Here is a 21730-nt window from a genome sequence, read left to right on the forward strand (position 1 = left end):
TCTTGTACTTGACTCGAGTCGAGTCAAGAACAAGACACTGAAGACGACCTTACAGTTGAGGTCGAAATACGTATCTGTCAAAGGATGCAAATTTTTAGTGGAATTCAAAGGAACAGTACTAAACGCGATTTTCTTTTTATTTACAGATATTTCCCTAACAAGCCCAGGTTAATCATCATCAAAATGTAATGGTTATTTCCTTGAAAGTTGATATCCGTGGGTAGTTGAGTGATCAGGTTCACCCCACTGATCAACTACACCCAAGTTAACGGTACACTCTTTTCAAATGTAAGTCCAGATAAATGTTGGATTTTTTAAAGATGATACATCCATAAAGTTTCATTGGTTGACGAGAGGCTTTTGAGGCTATATATAAGCACATATAAGGTCGTGGAGCGGACCTGGTGTGATGGTTAGAACACTTGACTATCACGCCGAGGACCTGGGATCGAATCCCACTCCCGACAAACTCGCATGTGAGTTCTTCCTTCGAAAGGGAAGTAAAGCGTAGGTCCCGAGATGAACTAGCCTAGGACTAAAAATCTCGTTAATACGGATAAAAAAAAACATATAAGGTTATGTTGGAACGAAACACACTGAAAAATATTCACTCAATCAATGCATTATAGATCATGCAATGTAGATACAAAATAACATTGATCATAAAAATTAAAACATACATATAATATATATTATATATATTTGATGATATAAATTATTATCTATGCAATGCAATGTTTTTGTTTTTTTCCTCCCAACCTCCATCAGCCGCGATTTGTGATGGGCAATCTGAAGCTTAACTCCAATCATCCATCTTTCAACAGTGACCATTGATTCCGTCGCCAGCATTTCCACTTATTCAAGCGTCTCCCCCATTATCGTCAACACGACGTCGTCTGCGAAACCCACAATGACGACTCCTTTAGCAAGTTTTAACGACAGTACGCCGTTGTACATGGCATTCCAGAGCGTTGGGCCGAGTATGGACCCTTGTGGAACACCTGCCGTTACTTCTACAGAACTCTGCCCTTCGTTGGTCTTATACACCAGTACCCTGTTCTGAAAGTAGCTCCGTAAAATCTGGCACAGATAATCGGGAACCCACATGCTGTGCAGCGCCACGGCGATAGCCTCCCAGCTTGCACTGTTAAACGCGTTTTTCACGTCTATCGTTACCACAGCGCAGAATCGATCGCCTCTCCGTTCTCATTGGATGCCTTCTGGGCATTCTCACGGAAAAAGCTGGGTATGCTGCGCAATTCAGATCCCATTGTGATCCACTAGCCTCTGCCCAGCAACTCCTATCCCTACCTCCACGCGGTACCGGCCGGAAACTATGAGTAACTTTAGGGAAGATCGGGTAACCAACCCCGGTGGGAACTTTGGTCGTAGGCTGACAGGGAAGGGGGGGTTTGCTTCGGCAAACCTGAGCGTCTGTTCTCCAGGAGGAGCGGCTCACAACAGCGTCTAATCCCCATGTTAGGGGCGGCTGATCTACGTCCGAGTGCCAGGGAAGGACTCTAAGCTCAACTGTGCACTATGGTCCTCCGGAAAGTAGGGGGTTGGTGTCAGGCCCTACGAGCCAGCCGTAAAAAACCATTGTAACGAAAAATCAGCAACAGAATAATACGAACCGAGACCAACGGCAACGACCCCAGCGAACAAAAACGACTTGCGATTGGAAACTCGGTACGTGGAACTGCCGATCTCTCAATTTTAATTGGGAGCACCCGCATACTCGCCGATCTACTGAAGGACCGCGGGTTCGGCATCGTAGCGCTGCAGGAGGTGTGTTGGACAGGATCCATGGTGCGAACGTTTAGAGGTAATCATACCATCTACCAGAGCTGCGGCAACACACGCGAGCTGGGAACAGCTTTCATCGTGATGGGTGATATGCAGAGGCGCGTGATCGGTTGGTGGCCAATCGACGAAAGAATGTGCAGGTTGAGGATCAAGGGCCGATTCTTCAACTTCAGCATAATAAACGTGCACAGCCCACACTCCGGAAGTACTGATGATGACAAGTACGCATTTTACGCGCAGCTCGAACGCGAGTACGACCGCTACCCAAGCCACGACGTCAAGATCATCATAGGAGATTTGAACGCTCAGGTAGGCCAGAAGGAGGAATTCAGACCGACGATTGGTAAGTTCAGCGCCCACCAGCAAACGAACGAAAACGGCCTACGACTCATTGATTTCGTCGCCTCCAAAAATATGGCCATACGTAGCACCTTTTTCCAACACAGCCTCCCTTATCGTTACACCTGGAGATCACCACAGCAGACGGAATCTCAATTCGACCACGTTCTGATTGACGGACGGCACTTCTCCGACATTATCGACGTCAGGACCTATCGTGGCGCCAACATCAACTCCGACCACTATCTGGTGATGGTCAAACTGCGCCCAAAACTCTCCGTCATCAACAATGTACGGTACCGGCGACCGCCACGGTACAACCTAGAGCGACCGAAGCAACCGGATGTCGCCTCAGCATACGCGCAGAATCTCGAAGCCGCGTTGCCAGACGAGGGCGAGCTCGATGAGGCCCCTCTAGAGGACTGCTGGAGTACAATGAAAGCAGCCATCAACGACGCAGCAGAGAGCACCATCGGGTACGTGGAACGGAATCGACGGAACGAATGGTTCGACGAAGAGTGCAGAACGGTTTTGGAGGAGAAGAACGCAGCGAGGGCGGTAATGCTGCAGCAAGCGACTCGACAGAACGTGGAACGTTACAAACAGAAGCGGAAACAGCAGACCCGCCTCTTTCGGGAGAAAAAGCGCCGCCTGGAAGAAGCGGAGTGTGAAGAAATGGAACTGCGGTGCCGTTCCCAAGAAACACGGAAGTTCTATCAGAAGCTCAACGCATCCCGCAACGGCTTCGTGCCGCGAGCCCAAAAAATGCAGGGATAAAGATGGAGGCCTCTTGGCGGACGGACGTGAGGTGATCGAAAGGTGGAAGCAGCACTTCGATCAGCACCTGAACGGCGTGGAGAACGTAGGCACGGGAGCCCATGGCAACGGAAGGAACGACGACGCCAGAGCAGCGGAGGACGGAAATGAACCAACTCCCACGCTGAGGGAAGTTAAGGTGAAACGGGACGCCATGTTATTTTTGCTATCTTGCTTCTCTTTCAAACAATTTGCCTCGCGGTTTTGAAGATGGTGATCTCGAGTTCTATCGCACTGAAGACGCTGAAAACCAATCAGCATATGCACTGCAAGTGAGCATACACAATGATAGGTTTTTGTTGCAAAATATTAAGTAGAATCTGAGATTACCATCTTAGTAGCAACCGAGCAATGGCGGATATTTACACGACCGTCCCGTTCGCCCTTAAGGATGCCATTCACCAGCTCAAAACCAACAAAGCAGCTGGTAAGGATGGTATCGCAGCTGAACTCATCAAGATGGGCCCAGAAAAGTTGGCCACCTGTCTGCATCGGCTAATAGTCAGGATCTGGGAAACCGAACAGCTACCGGAGGAGTGGAAGGAAGGGGTAATCTGCCCCATTCACAAGAAAAGCGACCATTTGGAATGTGAGAACTTCAGGGCGATCACTATTTTGAATGCTGCCTACAAAGTGCTATCCCAGATCATCTTCTGTCGTCTGTCACCTAAAACAAATGAGTTCGTGGGAAGTTATCAAGCCGGCTTCATCGACGGCCGGTCGACAACGGACCAGATCTTTACCGTACGGCAAATCCTCCAGAAATGCCGTGAATACCAGGTCCCAACGCACCACCTGATCATCGACTTCAAAGCGGCATACGATAGTATCGACCGCGCAGAGCTATGGAGAATCATGGACGAAAACGGCCAAAGTCTACGCTCCATACAAATTTCGAAAATTGTGCATGAACAAACGTCTACGCAGGGGGAGGGGTGGTCTGAGATGGCCGAAAAAAGTCTACGTAGTTTATGGACAGCGCCCTATGTACACTAGCGCCACGTGGTGGCAAAATTCGGAACTATGCTCTTCCGAGCCTAGCCGTACTCGTAGTCCTGAACAACTTTGCCGAAGATCGTACCTTCCTATCTGACTTCAATCTCGTACTCTATCCCACAAAGTCGTACCGGAAGTCGCTATGTTCACTAGTGCAATATGGTGGGGAACTATTAAATCCATCACCAGGAAATGGTTGTTTTGAACAACTTTGCCGAAGACAGAATGTTGCCATCTTGTTAAGTTTCCTAGAGAACTCGCTAAAAAAACAAGGTACACATAATCAATCTGGGAACAAAACGGAACCGGAAGAAGTTAAAAATGTGGAACTAATGTATTCGCCTCGTTCTTACCGGAAGCTGCATGAAATTTCAATCGGCTTTCACTACACCCACAGAGAACAGACGAACGTGCTCGAACAAAATTACCTAAAAATGATGTGTAAAGAAAAAAACATGCACAGTAGCGACATCGACGGTGACTTTCCCACCTAAAACTCGTTTTGACGCCATGATGGCGCTAACCCATGAATTATTTCCCAAGCGCACCTTTAAATTTTCCTACTCAGAAAATGAGTTGTATTTGCTCAAATAACAATAAGCGTTCCACTAATTTAACAACAAGTTTGGAGCAACCCGTTGACAAATAGTTTCAACATTTGCAATTAAAAATGAGTTGAACAACAATACAATAATTATTTTCCAAGGAAAACCAACCCATTCTCTCCGTGGGACTATATTAGGGTGCACACCTGGTGACACTAATGCCAAAAGATAAAACGACGGCAAATTTGTACCGCGATTTGAAATGTGGCAGCGCCGCGTAATAGCCACATTCCCAGTTATTTCAAAACAACCGTTACAATGTTTTACACAACTGCACTTGATGAGCTCGGACGTCTGTTCTCTGTGCTACACCATTCTAGGATAGTGTAGGATTCCGATAACGCAAAAAGATTGAAATTTGGTTTACTAACTCCTGAGATATGGATGTGCAAAAAAAATATTTCCACGTTTTTTTTTTTGGCTATCGGTACTTTACGTTACAAAAACCCTGTTGGTATAAGCAGTGTTAACATAGGGTCTTGTACCATTTGGGCAAGTGTACCTATTTTGGGCACTTGCCGCTATAACTAAGTCAATTTCAAACCGATTAGTTTCAAAAAATGACTAAAAGGCATAATCACACAAAATAAATATTAAGAAGTGTAGGAAGGGTTCTGTTCACCATAGGTGGATTAAATCGGGTTTTTATTATTGGATTCCGTTACGCGCACAACAAAAAAAAATATCATCATTACCATATAGGTGTACGCTCAATTTTGCGATTGACTGTATAGCCAGTTGATATTCGCCATTTCGCGAATACTAAAGTTGATAAATACTGTCTTAGCGGGGTTCGCATGAGTGAAAAAAAATCCAAAAATCTTACCTCACTGTCTTACGGAAAATCCCCTTGATAGCCCCAACCATATATGGCAGGGTGCGTGCCAACAGTTTTGTGAAAACTGTTTCCAGGAACGGTCGTTTGGTGCGTGGCAGAAAACAAAACCGGTTGGTGGATTCAATTGATTTTGATTTAGGCACTATTTAGTTTAGCAGTGAGATATTCCAATATTACAAATAAGTATTCATCGGCCTAAGCCAACAAAAATGGTTTTTGGTTTGGTGGCATACAAATGTGATGATTTTAGTGAAAACAAGTTTAAGCAGTCCTTAATTTCTGTTAATGTTTCATTTGCATCACACGTTTTTGGTCAGATTAAGCTGAAATATTTAGTAGCATACCTATTGTGACAAAATAATTGGTAAATGTTTTTCTTCATTTCTTAGATTTTTCTGCAGTGGAATTGATTGAGTACGGTGAAAAACTTATTCATTGCATCTCTTCACTTATAACAGAACAGGAGAAACATAATATACGTAAGTATTTCTTAATGACGTCATCGTTTTGTAATTCCAGGGGTATATAAAAAGATATATTTTGCTTTCCTATTTTCACCACTCTGCTTATGTGCTCAAAAGAGACTTAAACTGGTTTCGGACAGCTTAAACAAAAACTCGAACTTGCCATTAAATTTCCAAACATAAGACGGGGATTTTTGTTACTACCGCTCATCTGTGCTTTGTAGCGGCAAAGAATGATTAAATTTTAACCTGTGATCAGAGTTGCTCTCTGTCACTATCAGTGGTAGGCAAACCGCTGATTTTGATAGGCTGACTTCGATCCAAGTGTATGTTCTGTTGAGTCACCGTCACTTTTCTTTTCCCATCACAACTGGACTGCTTGCGATGGCGGGTTGATATCACTGAAATTAGTTTCAAAATAAACATAAACACTTAAAGTGATGAAATTTGCATATGTGGTACAGAATAATAAGTTTTGTATATTGGTCATTAAACATTTTGAGATTTGGATAAAATCTCCAAAATATCAGTTTACGGTCTAACCAAATACGATCTCGATAGATAATGAGTTTCTGAGTTGAATGAGGCAAAAACTTTTAAAACCGGTGGAAAAATCGCTGAGATATGATCATTTCCATTTCGTGGGTACCCGGGTACCCTGCCGGCCTTCTACGGGTGTTTTTTTTTGCTGGCCACACTACGGTTAACGGCTGATGCAGCAAAGTTGAACTGTGATTCTAATGGGGCACGTTCGATGTAGTACTAGATTTGTAGTAATGAGCTGAATTTTAGTATGGTGAGAAGGTCAATTTTCCGTTTCTGCAAAAAAAAATAGTGCAAAAAGCGTGGGTATCATGATTCCTTGCCTAATTTGATGCTGTTTGAGAAAAACTTTGGATAACTATGTTGTTTATGTTGCAAGAAATGGAGAAAACAACAACACTGTTGCCCAAAGTTTTGCTCACACAGCATCAAATTAGGCAAGGAATTATAATACCCACGCTTTTTGCACCGTTTCATTGCAGAAACGGAGAATTGACCTTCTCACCATACTAAAATTCAGTTCATTACTACAAATCTAGTACTTTACCGATCTGTCCTATTGTGGAGCCTCGTAGCCGTGCGGTTAGGGTCACCAAGCTTCTGATCGCACCAATGCTATTGGGTGAGGGTTCGATTCTCGCTCCGGGCGATGGAACTTTTCGTGAGAATAGTTTCTTCACCACTGGTGCATGCTCCGTGTGTCCCTTGTCTAGTGTTTAAGTTTCAATTCAGTCTGTGCAGCCTCTGGCTAAAGACGGTGTCTGCGTCTTTTTTTTTATTTGGAACAGAATTTTTGATGAGGTATTGTGTCGAATGCCTTGGAAAAATCGAGCAGCAATAAAATGGCAGTTCCTCTTCTATCAATAGTTTTCGCCAAATCGTCGTACACTCGAACTGCTGCTGTTTGGATGCTCTGTCCTTTACGGAAACCAGCTTGATGTTCTGAAAGTAAATTGCTCAGCGATGAAGGATGCCATTTGTGGTTTTAGAAGCTTTTCGAATGCTCTTGATAACGCTCATAAAACACTGATTGGTCTGAGATTCGTCAAGGCATTTACGTGAGGTTTTTTCCGCAATGGCAGAACCTTCGCATGCATGAAGGAAAAACAGATGTTTCAATGATACAGTTGAACATGTGGGTAATTTGTTGCACAACCAAAGGTAGAATACTTTTAATAAATTTGATCGGCAAGTCATCCATACCAATAGCATTCGAATTAATACTACAAACGGCGTTAATCACTTCCCAGTTCTGCACTGAACGGAATGAAAAGCTGTAGGACGAGCTTGAAGATGATGTCGATCGCCGCGGTTCAGAAAGGTCATTGCTTCGAACACAGCTTGACAAAAACGTGCGGTTTACATCATCAGGATAAAACTCACAAGCAGTTGACGATTTGTCTTTCCCCACTCCGATGCCTTTAAGTCGCTTCCAAAGAGTCTTTGGTGGAACCCGGCAGCCGCAATCATAGAATTTGCTTTGTTCCTCAAACTGTTATAAAGACGACGCGCTTGATCTTTATATGTACTCGGTGCCCTGACCCAGTCCTTGTAGGCCAAGTCGCGTTCGAGTACAGCCTTACGAATTTCGCTGCTAAATCACGAATTTAACGATTTGTGACTCTTGCATGTACGAAGTGGAACAAAATCATCGTGGATACGCTTCACGTTGGAGTTGAAAAACTAGCCAGCTCATTGGGATCATCCATTCCGTAGTATAATCCCCATGGTACAGAGAGAATGGCGTTTTGCAGTGTTTGTGTATCAAAATTGACCTAGTCCCGTCCCGATGCGTGCTGAGCCTTGGAGTAGGGTTCGCGTCAAAATCCAAAGAACCAAAGATCAGATCATGCTGCGAAAGTCCAGGAAAGTCAACCTGGTTAAAGCATAACACTTTATTTATCTCTGCAACTAGTGACAAGCAGGTCCAGTTGTGAACATCCATCTCTACACGCTTAAAAATCCGTTCCAGAATTCGTGAACTAATAATCATGAGAAACGGAACCAACAGCTGTTTTGAATTCGTGATACTTTTCTCTTAAACGTGATTGACAAAACAGTACCGTAAACCGGGGTCAAATTGATCAGCGGGGTGAAATTGATCATTTGGGTACTACATTGTAATTGCATACCGGGAACTTCTAAGCGTCGCAATGATCTCAAACTTTTTTCCTCTTCTAGTTGATAGATGTCTAGAGATGAGTTTAGACTTTTATTTGTTTTACCTTAGTTTAGTCAGTTTTACCTTATTTTTTTCGAAATTTGCAATGCATTTCTCTCTTAGCTGAAATCATTGCTTCTAAACAATCGATTGCCACTAGGACTTCCCGTAAATTTTATGTTTTAATATTTTTGAGCAGCCTTGGTTGGAAAGTTATTAAGCTATTCTGTATATGAATAAGCTAAAATAAGTTCTTATTTTGACGAAAAAGTCATTTATTGTAATAGAAATCACTTAGGGTATCGCGCCACTTGGGCGGTGGCTTCTATATTCGTCTGTTTTCCACTATAACTCAGTCAATTTTGAACCAATTGACTTGAAATGTTGTACACGGGTAGATACTATACCTATCTCACCACATTCTAAAAGTTGTGTTAATTGGTTCAAATTTGACTGAGTTATAGTGGAAAACAGACGAATATAGAAGCCACCGCCTAAGTGGCTCCTCTCCTCTTCTTGGCGTAACGTCTTCACTGGGACCAAGCCTGCTTCTCAGCTTAGTGTTCTATGAGCACTTCCACAGTTATTAACTGAGAGCTTCCTCTGCCGCCATTGACCATTTTTGCATGTGTATATCATGTGGCAGGCACGAAGATACTCTATGCCCAGGGAAGTCAAGGAAATTTCCTTTACGAAAAGATCCTGGACCGACCGGGAATCGAACCCGTCACCCTCAGCATGGTCATGCTGAATACCCGTGCGTTTACCGGCTCGGCTATATGGGCCCCTAAGTGGCGCGATTCCCTATTTCAAAGGAAATTGCCTACCTTTAGGCGTTAAGGGAGAAATTTCAAAATTTAATTTTGCATTTTGAGTATAAAATTCACTAGTTGTAAGAGTTTCGACGCGTTATTCCTGTTTAGAAGAGCAAAATTGAGTGGATAAGGAAATTTGTCTTTTTAACCGATGCTTAATTGTATACTGATCAATTTCACCCCAAAGTGGCATCTTCAATTTATTGATTTTTGAAGTAATTTAACTAAAAGTTCAAATTTGTTGAACAAAATTCTGTCACATAGTTTCATGGAGATCCAATGGGTACTGATTTTACAGAAATTCTTTTGGCAATATTTGAATTGGCACTAATGTTATCCGCAAAAGTTGTTTTAAAGTGATCAATTTGACCCCGGATTACGGTATTCGTGATATACTGTTGTAAATATGAGAATACAAATATTGCCTAACCAAGCACACTGTTCATTCAGTAACGCGTTCAAATTTGAGAACGCGATTCACGAAAATAAGATTTCAAATAATCATATTTGTGACTTGATTCCCAATAGCGTGAACTCACTTCACGCGCGCTGTCATTGATAACGCATGCTCGAAAACAAATACCAATCCGGTAGTTAACGCTAGCACAAGTGCCGGTAAACTTTATTTATGTTTTATTTTATACATATGTATATTGATAAATTGTGCGTGCTGTGTGTAGTATATAGAACCTCATTGGGCTTGTTCATAAATGTCATAACACTGGAGGGGGTGGGTGGGTGTACTTCATGGTGTGACAGCTCGAACAAAATAAAATTTTCACCATATAAACAGTGTTACGAAGGGGTGGGTGGGTGTTGAAAACGACCAATTTTAGCGTTATGACATTTGTGAATGAACCCATTGTATAGTAATTATAAAAATAAGCGTAAAAAAACAAACGTCAAAAGCATGGTTTGGAATTGCTGATTTGTTCCAGTGCATTTACTAGCACTGACAGCCGACATAACACTTTCAATGGATTGACAGATGTGCTGAATAATCGACAAAGTAGGCGAAGCTTCAGGCTAGCTCAGCTTTGTTGGCTTGGTTGGCCTTCTTGTGGCGGATTTGGAGACGAACGGACGTGTTCGTGTCGCGCTCTGTGCTGGTGGAGCAGATTCGGTAATCAGATTCGATTCGAAGAAAGATTGGCTTCATTCGCGGACATTTGGCTTCCGGGAGAAACGGATATTCACGACATAGTGTTATGACTAAAAATAAATTTTAGGAGTAAAGGATCTTCCAGATTGACGTCAAGTAAAATAAAGGTTTTTATTTTCTTACAAAAGATATGCTGACGTAGATCCAAAGTGAGTTTTTTTTGCCCTTTGTTTGCATTTCCCTTCGAATCACACTTGTTTCTGTTTTTGATGAAAGAGAACTCTACAACCTTCGTAAAATGAGCTGTTCTCTTAACAATTGTAAGTACTGCGCAAAGTGATTAAAGCTAATTTCAAACCGGAAACGTGTGTCTAATAGTCGGATAATATTTTAGTTGTCTATACACCGAGTCCTGCGCATCTGTACGGACCGTGAACTATAATCATGGTACTGGGAACATACTCCAGCTGCCGTGAACAAAACTCTTATTGCCATGAACGGAGGTCCTGTCCTCGTGGATTTAATTTCTAATTACAGAACTGAGTTTCTCAATATTAGAACACAGTTCACGTTCTCGTGATTTTGGCCTTTGAACCAGCAACTGGCAGAGGCGTTCGTTTCTGTTCTGGAATAGAGTTCACGCATCTATGATTTTGATTCATGGTGTATTTTCGTAAGAGAAAATCATGCTCGTTCTGGAGTTCGTGACTGCTTGTTGACGATTTTCAGCACGGATTTTTTTACGTGTAGGTTGGACAGCCTTGTTGCATGAGCTTGTGTGTGAGGCCATCGTGCCACATATTGTCAAATGCTTTTTCGATGTCCAGTAATGCCATTACCGTTGTTTTGGATAGCTGCTTTGAGCGTTTGACCTGATTGGTTACCCGCTGCAGTTGGTGGACCGCACAGTGGAGCACCTAATATAGACTGTTTCAGAAATTATAAATACACTAACGATAACCTGCCATTTCAATTTGAGCACAATATCCAAAAAAGTTTCTTCTAGCTCTTATAGTAAACACGCTAACGAAGCAAATAATACCAATTTTGTTGATGTTTCTGGTAAAAGTTAAAAAATAGGGCTCTGTAAACAAGATGATCAAAATTTTAAGTTGCACAAAGTGGTCAAAAAATGTAGCATAGTAGAAAAGAAAAAAATCTCACAGATAAAATATTTAATTTCCAAACACAATAAAAATTGCTGTATCGATAAAAAAGACATTTCTCGATTGGTAAAAGTAATTTTTACTGGAATATTTGATTAAGAACCACCATTACGGGCCTACTCAAAACAAAAATTTTTGTTTCAAATTCCTCAACAACACCAATAGCAACAAACGTTAAGCAAACGAATGTCTTAATTACTGTTTACTGCATTCGTTTTTATGGTATGACAAGCTTTGTCATCTGAAGGATCAAATGAGCTGAAAAAATAAGTTAGTTTAGATTAAATGCGTTCAGGAAAACTAAGAAACTGTATGGTAGTTCTTATGTTCCGTAGAAAACCTTAAAAAATGAGAAACTTGATCTCCGAAAAAATGTTGTGGAAATGCCTTTATCGATTTTTTCCAAATTTTGATCAAGGCATCCCTTAGACAACTTGTTGAGAAAGCGAATGTGATAAAAATTTAGATAATTTTTGGTATTTAGTGATAAAAAATGTTGAAATCATTAAAAAACACCTTTGTGCAAATGTAAATTTGAAAAATTAAGTTATTTGTTGGAGAACTCGACTGTTCTTTAAAATATCAAGACAATTGAAAGGAAATATAAAAACATGGAGTACAATATGCTATTCTCTGAAAAAAGTTGGTAAACATCATTAGAACTGTCCATTTAATTTAATAAACAAAGTGTATTTATAATTTCTGAAACAGTCTATACATCAAAACTGATCAAAATTATTTTGACGCATTTTTGCAACCCAAATGCAACCCAAATTAGTAATGAAACGTATTTCATAGTTTTCATATTTTTTTTGTTTCCTCAAAATCTTGACTTTTACAATCATAAAATTGGTCACCCTAATTTTATGATTGTAAAAGTCAAGATTTTTCGATACTAAAATTTTTCAAAATATCACAACTTTTGAACCAGTTGACCGATTTTAAACTTCTTTTTTTTTTGCTTGAAAGCTGTTGAATTCTAGTTTTCAGCAAAAATACGTTCAGAGGGCCAAATAGTGTTTTAAGGCAAATAATATCATATAATAATATAATTATCACGATTTTTTCAAAGTGTTGCATCTTTTGAAATCGGAAACATCCGGAAGGTTTTCTTTCTGCATTTGAAAGAGGAACAATAGTTTTATCATACACTAAAAGCAGATTTTCCGGAAACAGCCGGAAAATCAACTTATTTCATTTTGAATGTACGGTAAAGGATTCCATCAAATATTTTTTTTCAATATTTTCATATATTATATGTAAATTCAACGCCAATTTGTTTGGGTTTCAAACTAACAGAATAACAACATTAACCTTCTTTAACAAACTGCATCGTTGAATTGATTGACTATCAATTTTATTCACTTTGTACGGTCAAAACTAGCACGCGCTATGAGTCATATCAAAGAAAACGGCTAAACTTCAGCTTCACTTAACCTCTTCTGATAAGCGTAAACAAAACATTTGGACACTGCTTAGCTGTCAAACGATTACACGATAACTACACTTAGCAAAAACACAACGGAAAACCCAATTACTTCATTTTGAGTTTTTCCACTTATGATCAGGTTTTGATGTGATTTACTCCAATGTGGACCGTCGAGTGTCCACTCCTGAACCCAAACTGCTCGTCCAGTAGGATGTTGTTCGCTTCGGTGTGCTCGAGAAGTCTGGAGTATATTATTCTTGCAAATAGTTTGCTAATAGCTGACAATACCCAAGCAACACACTTGGACATCAATAAGTTCCTGTAATTTGTATGCAACTATATTGAAAGTTATGCAATATGAACCAATCGTCTTATTAACGACTAAATTGCAACCAAAAAAGCGCAAGAGGTGGAGCCAATATAAAACATCCATTCGTGATATAAACGGTTTTAATACGCAATCGAATTATAACCAAGATACAACTTATAGTCGACTTAAAACATGGTGACCGATTCGACAACTAGTCAGCTAGGCACCACATTTGTCACTGCCAGTTTTTATGCATCAACAGTTTCGTTCATGTGAAAATTGTGTGCTTAAATATTGCGAAAATAAGGCTGACCGAGAACGTCAATTTGTGTGCCGTTCCAGATTTATCGGTAAGTTACGCATTTTAGCTCCGTATCCTCAACGCGCCTCAGTCTACCTATCATTTTGCGAGTGAAAATATAAGAATTTGTGGTGACAATTAACTCGCCATATTGCTTTGGCGGCGTGCATTTCAGTAGCTAATTTAATGCACCCATAAAAAGATGAATATTAATTTTAGAATTTAGAAAGATACTATTTGCTGAATCATGTCTATGGGAATCCGTATTGACAAAGTAAAAAAATGCTGCACGCGGTACACGGAACCGCCAAACTACCCAAAATTGGATTCTTTTGACGCAATCCCATGGTTCGGCCCAATAAGTCAACATGAGTAAATCGATTAAACTCACGCAAGGTAAATTGCCTTTACATCTAGCTAAAAATATACTAAAGAGTAGGTAAATTCAACCCAAGACCCCCTTTATTCAACCCAAATTTGGGTAAATCTACATACACAAAAAATTAGCTTAAGCAGCATCAATTTATTACGTAACGCTAAAATCGACATTTTTCGACCCCCTCCCCCCTCCGTAACGCTTTTTTGTTGTATGAAAACCCGAAAATTTTTGTATGGGCCGTACTAACCACCCACCTCACCCCCCTCCCCCTAGAGCATTTCGTAATATGTGGACGGCGCCTTATTGGCCTCAAGGACCTAGACGCTCTCTGTTTATTTACACCAACATCTGTGGAGGAGAGAAGAAAAACAACCTGATTTTGGGTAACTAATTAATTAGATATACTCATTTCAGGATAAAATCGACCCAAAATAAGGTAGTTTGAATTTTCCGTGTAGGACATAAATAACCAAAAAAGCAGACGCTTGGACGTGTACTTCCCATTTACGTCAACAGGAGGCTATCCCTTTATTACGTAACGAAAATTTCACGTTTTTTGTAAAAAATGTAAAACCCATTGCAAAAATTTTCGTGGGAAACTCCTAATATTTTTGTACGTTACATTAGATTTCTCAAAACCCCATATATTCAAATCTTCCCAGTGGTAGGTACCAGTCGTTCAGTACTGCGAAAATAAGGCAGATTTTTTTTTATTGGGTCAATATTATATTTCCAATCAGATTTTTTTTTCTATTTTACCACTTTAATTTTATAAAATTTGGAATATGTCGATAAATTTATGAAGAAAAGGTTGCATTTTATTTGAACATGATTTCGTTATTTTTGAAACATTTTGGTTTTTTATAGTGCATTTTATATTTTTCATGATCACAAAAACATTTTGCCGCACATTTCGGAGCTTCTACCTCTCCTGTCAAAATTGTTCGTTATGTTCTAAATAAGTTCCAGGTGCAACATGTTTATAACAATCAGAATCAATGTTTTGGTTGATTTGGTTTGTAAACGGTTGTAATTAAGATTCGTTGAAACAATCAGATTATACTTTAGTTACAAATTGGTTTCGCAAGTTTCGACTGATGATGATGTTTGTTTTCATTTTGTTTGTTGTTATAAAACTGTTACATCTCAGTTTGGCATTAACAACAGGATTTTAATAGGTTTTAATTTTGTTTGTTTCATGAAAACTCAGTTGCAACATGTTTGCAACGATGATCCTTTCCATTTTAGTTGCAGGTGCTACTTGGGTAGACCAATTGGTCTATAGCTAGCCGTGCTAGTAGGGTCCTTCCCTGGATTGAGGATGGGGACCACTTTTGACAACTTCCAAGCAGATGGGAAGTAGCCGATTTCTAAACAGCGGTTGAACACGTTTGCCAGGAGGATGAATGTTTTAGGGCCCAGGTTTTTCAGCACGATATTAAATATCCCATCAAACCCGGGGGCCTTCATGTTGCGGGTGAATCTAATGTGGTTCTTAAGCTCATTTGCGGATATTCTGCGGTCGTCAGGGAGTTCACACGGAAAAGTGGGAAGTTGGTTGATGCTGGCCACTACCGACGCTTCAGCAGGACTACCGATGTTCCGACCCAAGTTATGAGAGGCCAAGAGTTGTTGGGAGATTAGGTTGGCTTTCTCCACAGCCGTTACACAAAGATTATCATGGTCCCTGAGTGGATGTTGGGTTTGGTTTTTAGAACCATGGCAAGGTGCCAGAAGGGCTTGGAATAGTTTGGCAGTTGTTTAATATCATTTCTGAATTGCCTGTTTTTACGTTTTTCAACTCGTAACGCGCTGACCCTATGGAGTTTCAAATATAGCACTTCCCTAGCTAGACTTCTAGTTCGTTAGAATTGACGTCTGTCGGAACGGCTGTTGGCGTGGTGGTCGGCCATATTTTTTCTAAATAAAAAAAATACGAAAAGTACGCACGTCCGTGTGTCACAACAATCGTTAACAGAATGTCGGTTTTGGGCTTCCAATCCCAATCGCAAACCCGATGACCGTACCGAACTGCCTATGAACGCATATCAGTCCCATATTTGTTGGGTTTCCTATTCATATGGGACAGTTATGCGATCATGGGCAGCGAACGTCTTGTTCGCTTCTCTCTCGATCTCTCTCTTCGCTATAGGCATTTTCATTCCTATGCCTTTGACCACGGAACGATGCACGAGGGGAAGTTCGTGAAATGCTCTCGCTTAGGAAATCGTTTCACGAAGTATAAGCCATCCGAAGATTTGTTCTCTTTCAACTCATTTTTTTTTTTGAAATATTTGCTTTGAACATTTTGATTTGGCAGTTATGCCATTTTGTAGTATTTGACAAATAAATTTTACCATTTTTCATGTCCCCTATATCCACTACAACGTCTTATACAATTACGCAGGGAAATGATTCGTTTCGTTACAGTCTAAACTGGTAAACTTACTTGAAACCGCCACTGTTGGGATGTACCGGGTCTCTGCTTCACCGATGGTATCAGTGAGCTTCTGGAGGACTCGGTCGATGTCTGCGCACGTCTCCAGCGCAGGATCCTGATCGATGTGATGCTCGACGAATCGTTGCAGTTGAGGCCAGTTGACTCGGTGATAGTTTCGCCGGCGCTTTTGTTGATGCCAGCAGACTTCTTGGTTGACCTCGAATACCACCGGGAGGTGGTCGGACGACAGGTCGGTTGTTGCGCTAGGCTTGGAGCAGTTGTCTACGATGTTCGTGATGGCGATTTCAAGGATGGAGTCGATACCGGCCGCCGAGTAGTAGGTTGGTGAGTCCGGGTAAAGCTGAAGATCATCCGCTAGCGTTTTGCCATTTCTGTTGTCTCTGGAGTTTCCCCATAGCGAGTGACGGGCGTTTGGGTCGCCGCCCAGAATAAATTTACCCTGCCGCCGAGTTAGTATCTGGAGTTCACTTTTCAGCTGGTTGGTTGAGCCGTCCAAGTTCTTGCACTGCGTCGGACAGTACGCAGCGATGATTCCGGTGGGACCCTGAGGCGTTTCCAATTTGAAACCGATGGCTTCAATGATCTTGAGACGATAGTCGGGTAGAGCCCTGAATCCGGAAGACGGAAGTTTGTAGTTGGCTTGAGATTGGTCTCCGTTAGTACAGCGACATCAATTTGGTTGTTGTTTAGAAAATCGATGATAGAATCCGATTGTTTGGCCGCCAGGGAGCGGGCATTCCAATTAAGCATCTTGACGATAAATGTTGCTGTTGAGGAACATCTGCATCATCATTTTTTGCATCTCGGCGACGAGCGTGGCGAGATGAGCGATTGTGTTGGATACAGAAAGATGTTGGAACAGCTTCCGGGATGGTTTGGAAGCCTTCGTTGCTTGGCTCCGCACGTGGGTGAAGCCCTGTTGATTTCACCGGAAGCCAGGCGGTAAGCCACCAGATTGCCCGTGTGGTTGGTTTCTTGGTCCTTGTTGGCCGGCAGGCGCTTGAGCCGGCGTGCTTCTCTGCATTGGTGGGGGGAGCTCATGGAACGAATCAGGGTCAAAGATGTTCTCTCTGTCCGTTTTCTTTTGCTTTGGTTGGTGTCTTGTGGATGCCTGCTTCCGGATGTTGCGATACTGTTCCAGCTTTGGACAACGCTTGTTCGTCGACATGTGCGGGCCAGCGCAGTTGGCACACTTGAATTCACAGGCACCTTCGATGGCACACTTCTCTGTCCAGTAGTCCTGGGCACAATAATCGCATCGAGGCTTCAGATTGCAATTTTTGGTGCCGTGACCGAAGTTCAGACACCCCATGCACTGGGTGACGCTCCGGTTGGGTCCTTTGTACGCCTCCCATTCGATTTTGCAGTCGTTGAGATATCGCACAGGTTTCAGAGCTCCGAGTGTGATGCTGCCCTTGACAAAATGAACCAAGTAAAGGCAGTCTCGGTACAATGGATGCGATATTTATAATGGACATATTCTTATTCTTCTTCTCTGTTGACATGCTATTGAAAGGAGTTCGGTTGGCAGGCATGGATTGGATAATGATGATAGTAGTGCATGTGTGTGGAGACTTGGATGTTTGGAAAGGATTTGGGTGTTTGTTGGTGGCCAAAATACTCGCGGTGACTCGGGTATAGTTTTATGTTAGAACATGCGGGATGATTTCAGGTGGGTATGGGCTATGGAAACAGGGCTAACAGCAGAGTGAAAAAGGCAAGTGTACAGAACAGGGTTGAAACGCTGCTTCCTGGAAGAATCCCCGAAGAAAATCTTGAAGGAAATCTTGAAAGAACTCCTGGAGGAATCCCCAAAGAAAATCCTGGAGGAATCCCTAAGGGAACTCTTGGAGGAATCCCTGAAGGAACTATTGGACGAATCTCTCAAGGTACTTTTGGAGAAATTCCTGAAGAGTTTCTTGGAGAAATTCCTGGGAAAAATTCTGGGGGAATCCTTGAAGTAACTCCTGGAGGAATCCATGAAGGAACTTCTGGAGGAATTTTTGAAGGAATCCCTGAAGGAAGAAACCTCTGGAGAAATTCCTGAACGAACTCGTGGTCGAATCCCTGCAGGAGCTGCTGGTGGATGCTGAGAACTCCTGGGAGATTATCGGAAAGATCATCTGAAGGGATCTCGCAAGAAAATCTTGGAAGAATTCCTAACGGAACTCTTGTAAGATTTCCTGAAGGAAACTTCTGGAGAATCCCTTTCAAGCATTTTTTATAAAACTCCTTGGAAAACCTGTGAAGGAATTCCTGAAGAAATTTTTGAAGGGAATCCTGGAGGAATCTCCGGGTGTACTCCTGGACGAATATGGAGGAACTTAAGGTGGAATCACTGAACAATCTCCTTAAGAAACTTCTGGAGTAACATCTGGTGAAATCAGTGGAGGATCTACCGGACGCATCTCTGAATAGAATCCTGGAAGATTCCTTATGGAACGGCTGGATCATGCCCTGAAAGAACTCTCGGAGCGTTCACTAGAGCGAATCTTTTTAGGAATCCCAGAAGAAGGAACCCCTGCTGGAAGAACCTCAAGAGACTTCAGAAGGAATCCCCGAAGAAAGCCTTGTAGAGAAATCGGAAAAGAAAATAAACTCCTGAAGGAACCCCTTAAAGTAATTTAAGTTGTTATTCCGTTCCGTGGTTGGAGTGAGCAGTAGAGTTTTGGTTTTCAACAAATCTTGGTACGTACAATAGTGTAACGTCGTAGAAGAAAGTTTGCGTAATGTTTGAGTGTGACCTTTATAGGGAAATTTAGGAGACAAATAACTTAGATGATGCCCATGACCTTAATGTAGCAAAGTTATCGATTTCCGGTATGTCCATGATCTTGTAAGAATGGAAATTTTATGGCCTTCTTTGGACACAGATGATTTTCGAGCCTGCCATACGAAGCACAAATGCTAAAAAGGATACCATTATACACCAAATAACAGATTTCGAACACTGAAGTAATTAAAAAGCAGTTGAAGATATTAAACGCCATCGGTAATGCGCAGGGACTTCATATTCGTAGCATTTGAGGAGGATTTGCCAAACCAATATAATTTCATTGACAACACGTCATTTGACCATTTGACTTGGAACCGTGAATTCATATCCAGAATCCATAAAAAAAATGTAGGAAGCTGGGTCTGATAAAGGCATGGGCCAGTCCTCCTTGAGATATGCCAACGATTATTATCTGTGTTCTCTCTTTTCTCAGATCATAAACATATCTTCACCGTAAATCGTGTTCGTCATGGAATCCCTCAACCAGCAAATGTCGTTGAAACAAGATCTTCACAAGGAATACACCATTATTCTGTTTGGTGAAACCGGCTCAGGCAAATCAACTTTGATAAACTATCTGACGAATTATTTCCATAACGGTACACTCGAGAATTTGAAAATTGCCATTCCTACGAAGCATTATGAGGCAACCGAGGGTCTACAGCACCACGAAGACAATGTTCAGGATTCTTCAAAAAGTCAAACTAGAGCCTGTACTGTATATAATTTCAAAAAAGAGGACACAATGTTCAACTTTATAGACACCCCAGGGCTCAGTGATACCAGAGGGGCGGATCAGGATGACTTCAATATACAACAAATTATGGAAGCTGCGGAGCAGAGTGGAGTGTTGACTGCTATTATCCTCGTTATAAATGGAACGCAGGCCCGAGCCACAGTAACACTACGCAACACGTTGTGTCTGTTGAGAAGCTCAATCCCAGATGTCTTTCAGCAGAATCTCGTTGTTGTTCTAACAAATTGCTCTGTTGCTACCGTCAACTTCGATCTGGAGCATTTGAAACCTTGGACTGTTCCTGAGGCGAATGTTTTCCACATGAACAACTGTGCCCTCAGTAAACCAGTATCACAATGGATAAACGACAATCGTGCGAAGGAAAATATGGAATATGAATGGCAATGCTCAATGAAAACTATCGAAGAATTGAACCAGCACTTAACGAAGCTTGGTGGCAAAGCGACCGAGGCTTTTAAACAAATGCGGATTAACAAAAACTTAATAAAATCGCAGCTACATGGAATTTTATTGGAGGTGAAGAAAATCCAAGATCTTCAAAACGAACTAGATTTTATGAAAACCACACAGCAAAATGTATCCGCCGACATTAAAAAATATACCGAATTCAAGCAAAGAAAGCAAGTAGAGTATACGGTATTGGAACGATGTAAAAAAGAAGTCAGTAAGTTCTGTATTAAATGCTTGAAGCCATGCCAAGCCCTGTCCTCATCGCACAGATCGATACCAATTTATAGAGACATATCCAACCTTGTAGAATATATCTTTATGTCCAAATGTCACTGCAACCATACACCGTTCAATCATTACGATAGCAAAGTTAAATTAGTCACGAAAACAGCTACCGTCGAAGAAATTATTCAAGATGTGAAAAACAGCTATGATGATAGCATGAGCAAAAACAAGGTAATACAGTCTAAAATTGACAGCCTGGACACCGACATCGCTGCACTGGGACATGCTCTCGATAGAAAACAAGTCGAAATACGGAAATGTTACCAAGAGCTCAAGAAGCTCTGCTCGCTGAATAACTATGCGCACGAGCTCAAGAGCTTCATTGCTGTTATGGAGAGAGATGCCCGTACGCTTACTTCCACCGTGGCAAGGACCGATGCTGAGAGGAGAATTAGAAACATGAAACAGTTATTCGATACGCTATCAATGGTTGAGAAGAGTGACTAGAACGCAAAGAATAGAATCAAGAGAGAGAGAGAGAAAAAAACAGAATGATTTTTCTACTTCTGATAGTGCAGTGTGTGTTAAATTTTAATGAAGAATTTAGAATCTTTAAGAAGCTCAATCATTGCTCTTTCGGCTATATGTAAGTGTTTCAGCTATTAAACCTTTCATTCCACATTTTTTCTACCCTGTTCGTAACCTCTTCTTTTCGTCAGTATATGATCCACCGTGACTCGCACTCCATAGTTTATCGTTATGTGCAAGTCGGGGGATTGTCACGTTAGCTGGTGGAGTTGAGCTACGGTAAAAATAACCTTATTCGACGAAAAGTCAAACGAAATTTGACATTGTTTTGGCCGCAATGAGAATGTATGATTGTTTCTACAATCCTGTATGATTGTTTTAACAATCCTGTATTATAGTTCCTCAATCGGAAATCTGATTAAAATAGCAATAGTTTCAGGCTTTTGACGTGAGTTGTCAAGCA

The 21730-nt window shown here is 41.4% G+C and overlaps 2 protein-coding genes across 6 annotated transcripts in view; both read left to right on the top strand.

The window, feature by feature from the left end:
* Nucleotides 1-1247: 1247 nt before the first annotated feature.
* On the top strand, nucleotides 1248-3766 carry LOC134285552 (craniofacial development protein 2-like). The gene is made up of 2 exons (XM_062846574.1): nucleotides 1248-3100; nucleotides 3352-3766. The coding sequence occupies exon 1, from the start codon at nucleotides 1807-1809 to the stop codon at nucleotides 2920-2922; it is 1116 nt and encodes a 371-aa protein (XP_062702558.1). The 5' UTR covers nucleotides 1248-1806; the 3' UTR covers nucleotides 2923-3100; nucleotides 3352-3766.
* Nucleotides 3767-5374: 1608 nt separating this feature from the next.
* LOC109402241 (uncharacterized) overlaps nucleotides 5375-21730 on the top strand; it is a 127799-nt gene continuing 111443 nt past the window's right edge. The window contains exons 1-3 of one of the 5 annotated variants that reach the window (XR_009996160.1): nucleotides 5375-5510; nucleotides 5790-5879; nucleotides 19741-21385. Coding sequence is in view for 2 of the 5 variants with exons in the window: in XM_062845230.1 (XP_062701214.1) it covers nucleotides 21334-21385 (52 nt within the window). In the remaining 3 variants the exon portion in view is untranslated. Of the gene's footprint in view, nucleotides 5511-5789; nucleotides 5880-10219; nucleotides 10507-19740; nucleotides 21386-21730 lie in introns of those variants that run through there. The other 4 variants (XM_062845234.1, XR_009996161.1, XM_062845230.1 and 1 more) reach the window with 4 other exon arrangements.

The sequence above is a fragment of the Aedes albopictus genome, chromosome 1 (assembly GCF_035046485.1).
Source record: "Aedes albopictus strain Foshan chromosome 1, AalbF5, whole genome shotgun sequence".
Taxonomy (NCBI): Eukaryota; Metazoa; Arthropoda; class Insecta; order Diptera; family Culicidae; genus Aedes; species Aedes albopictus.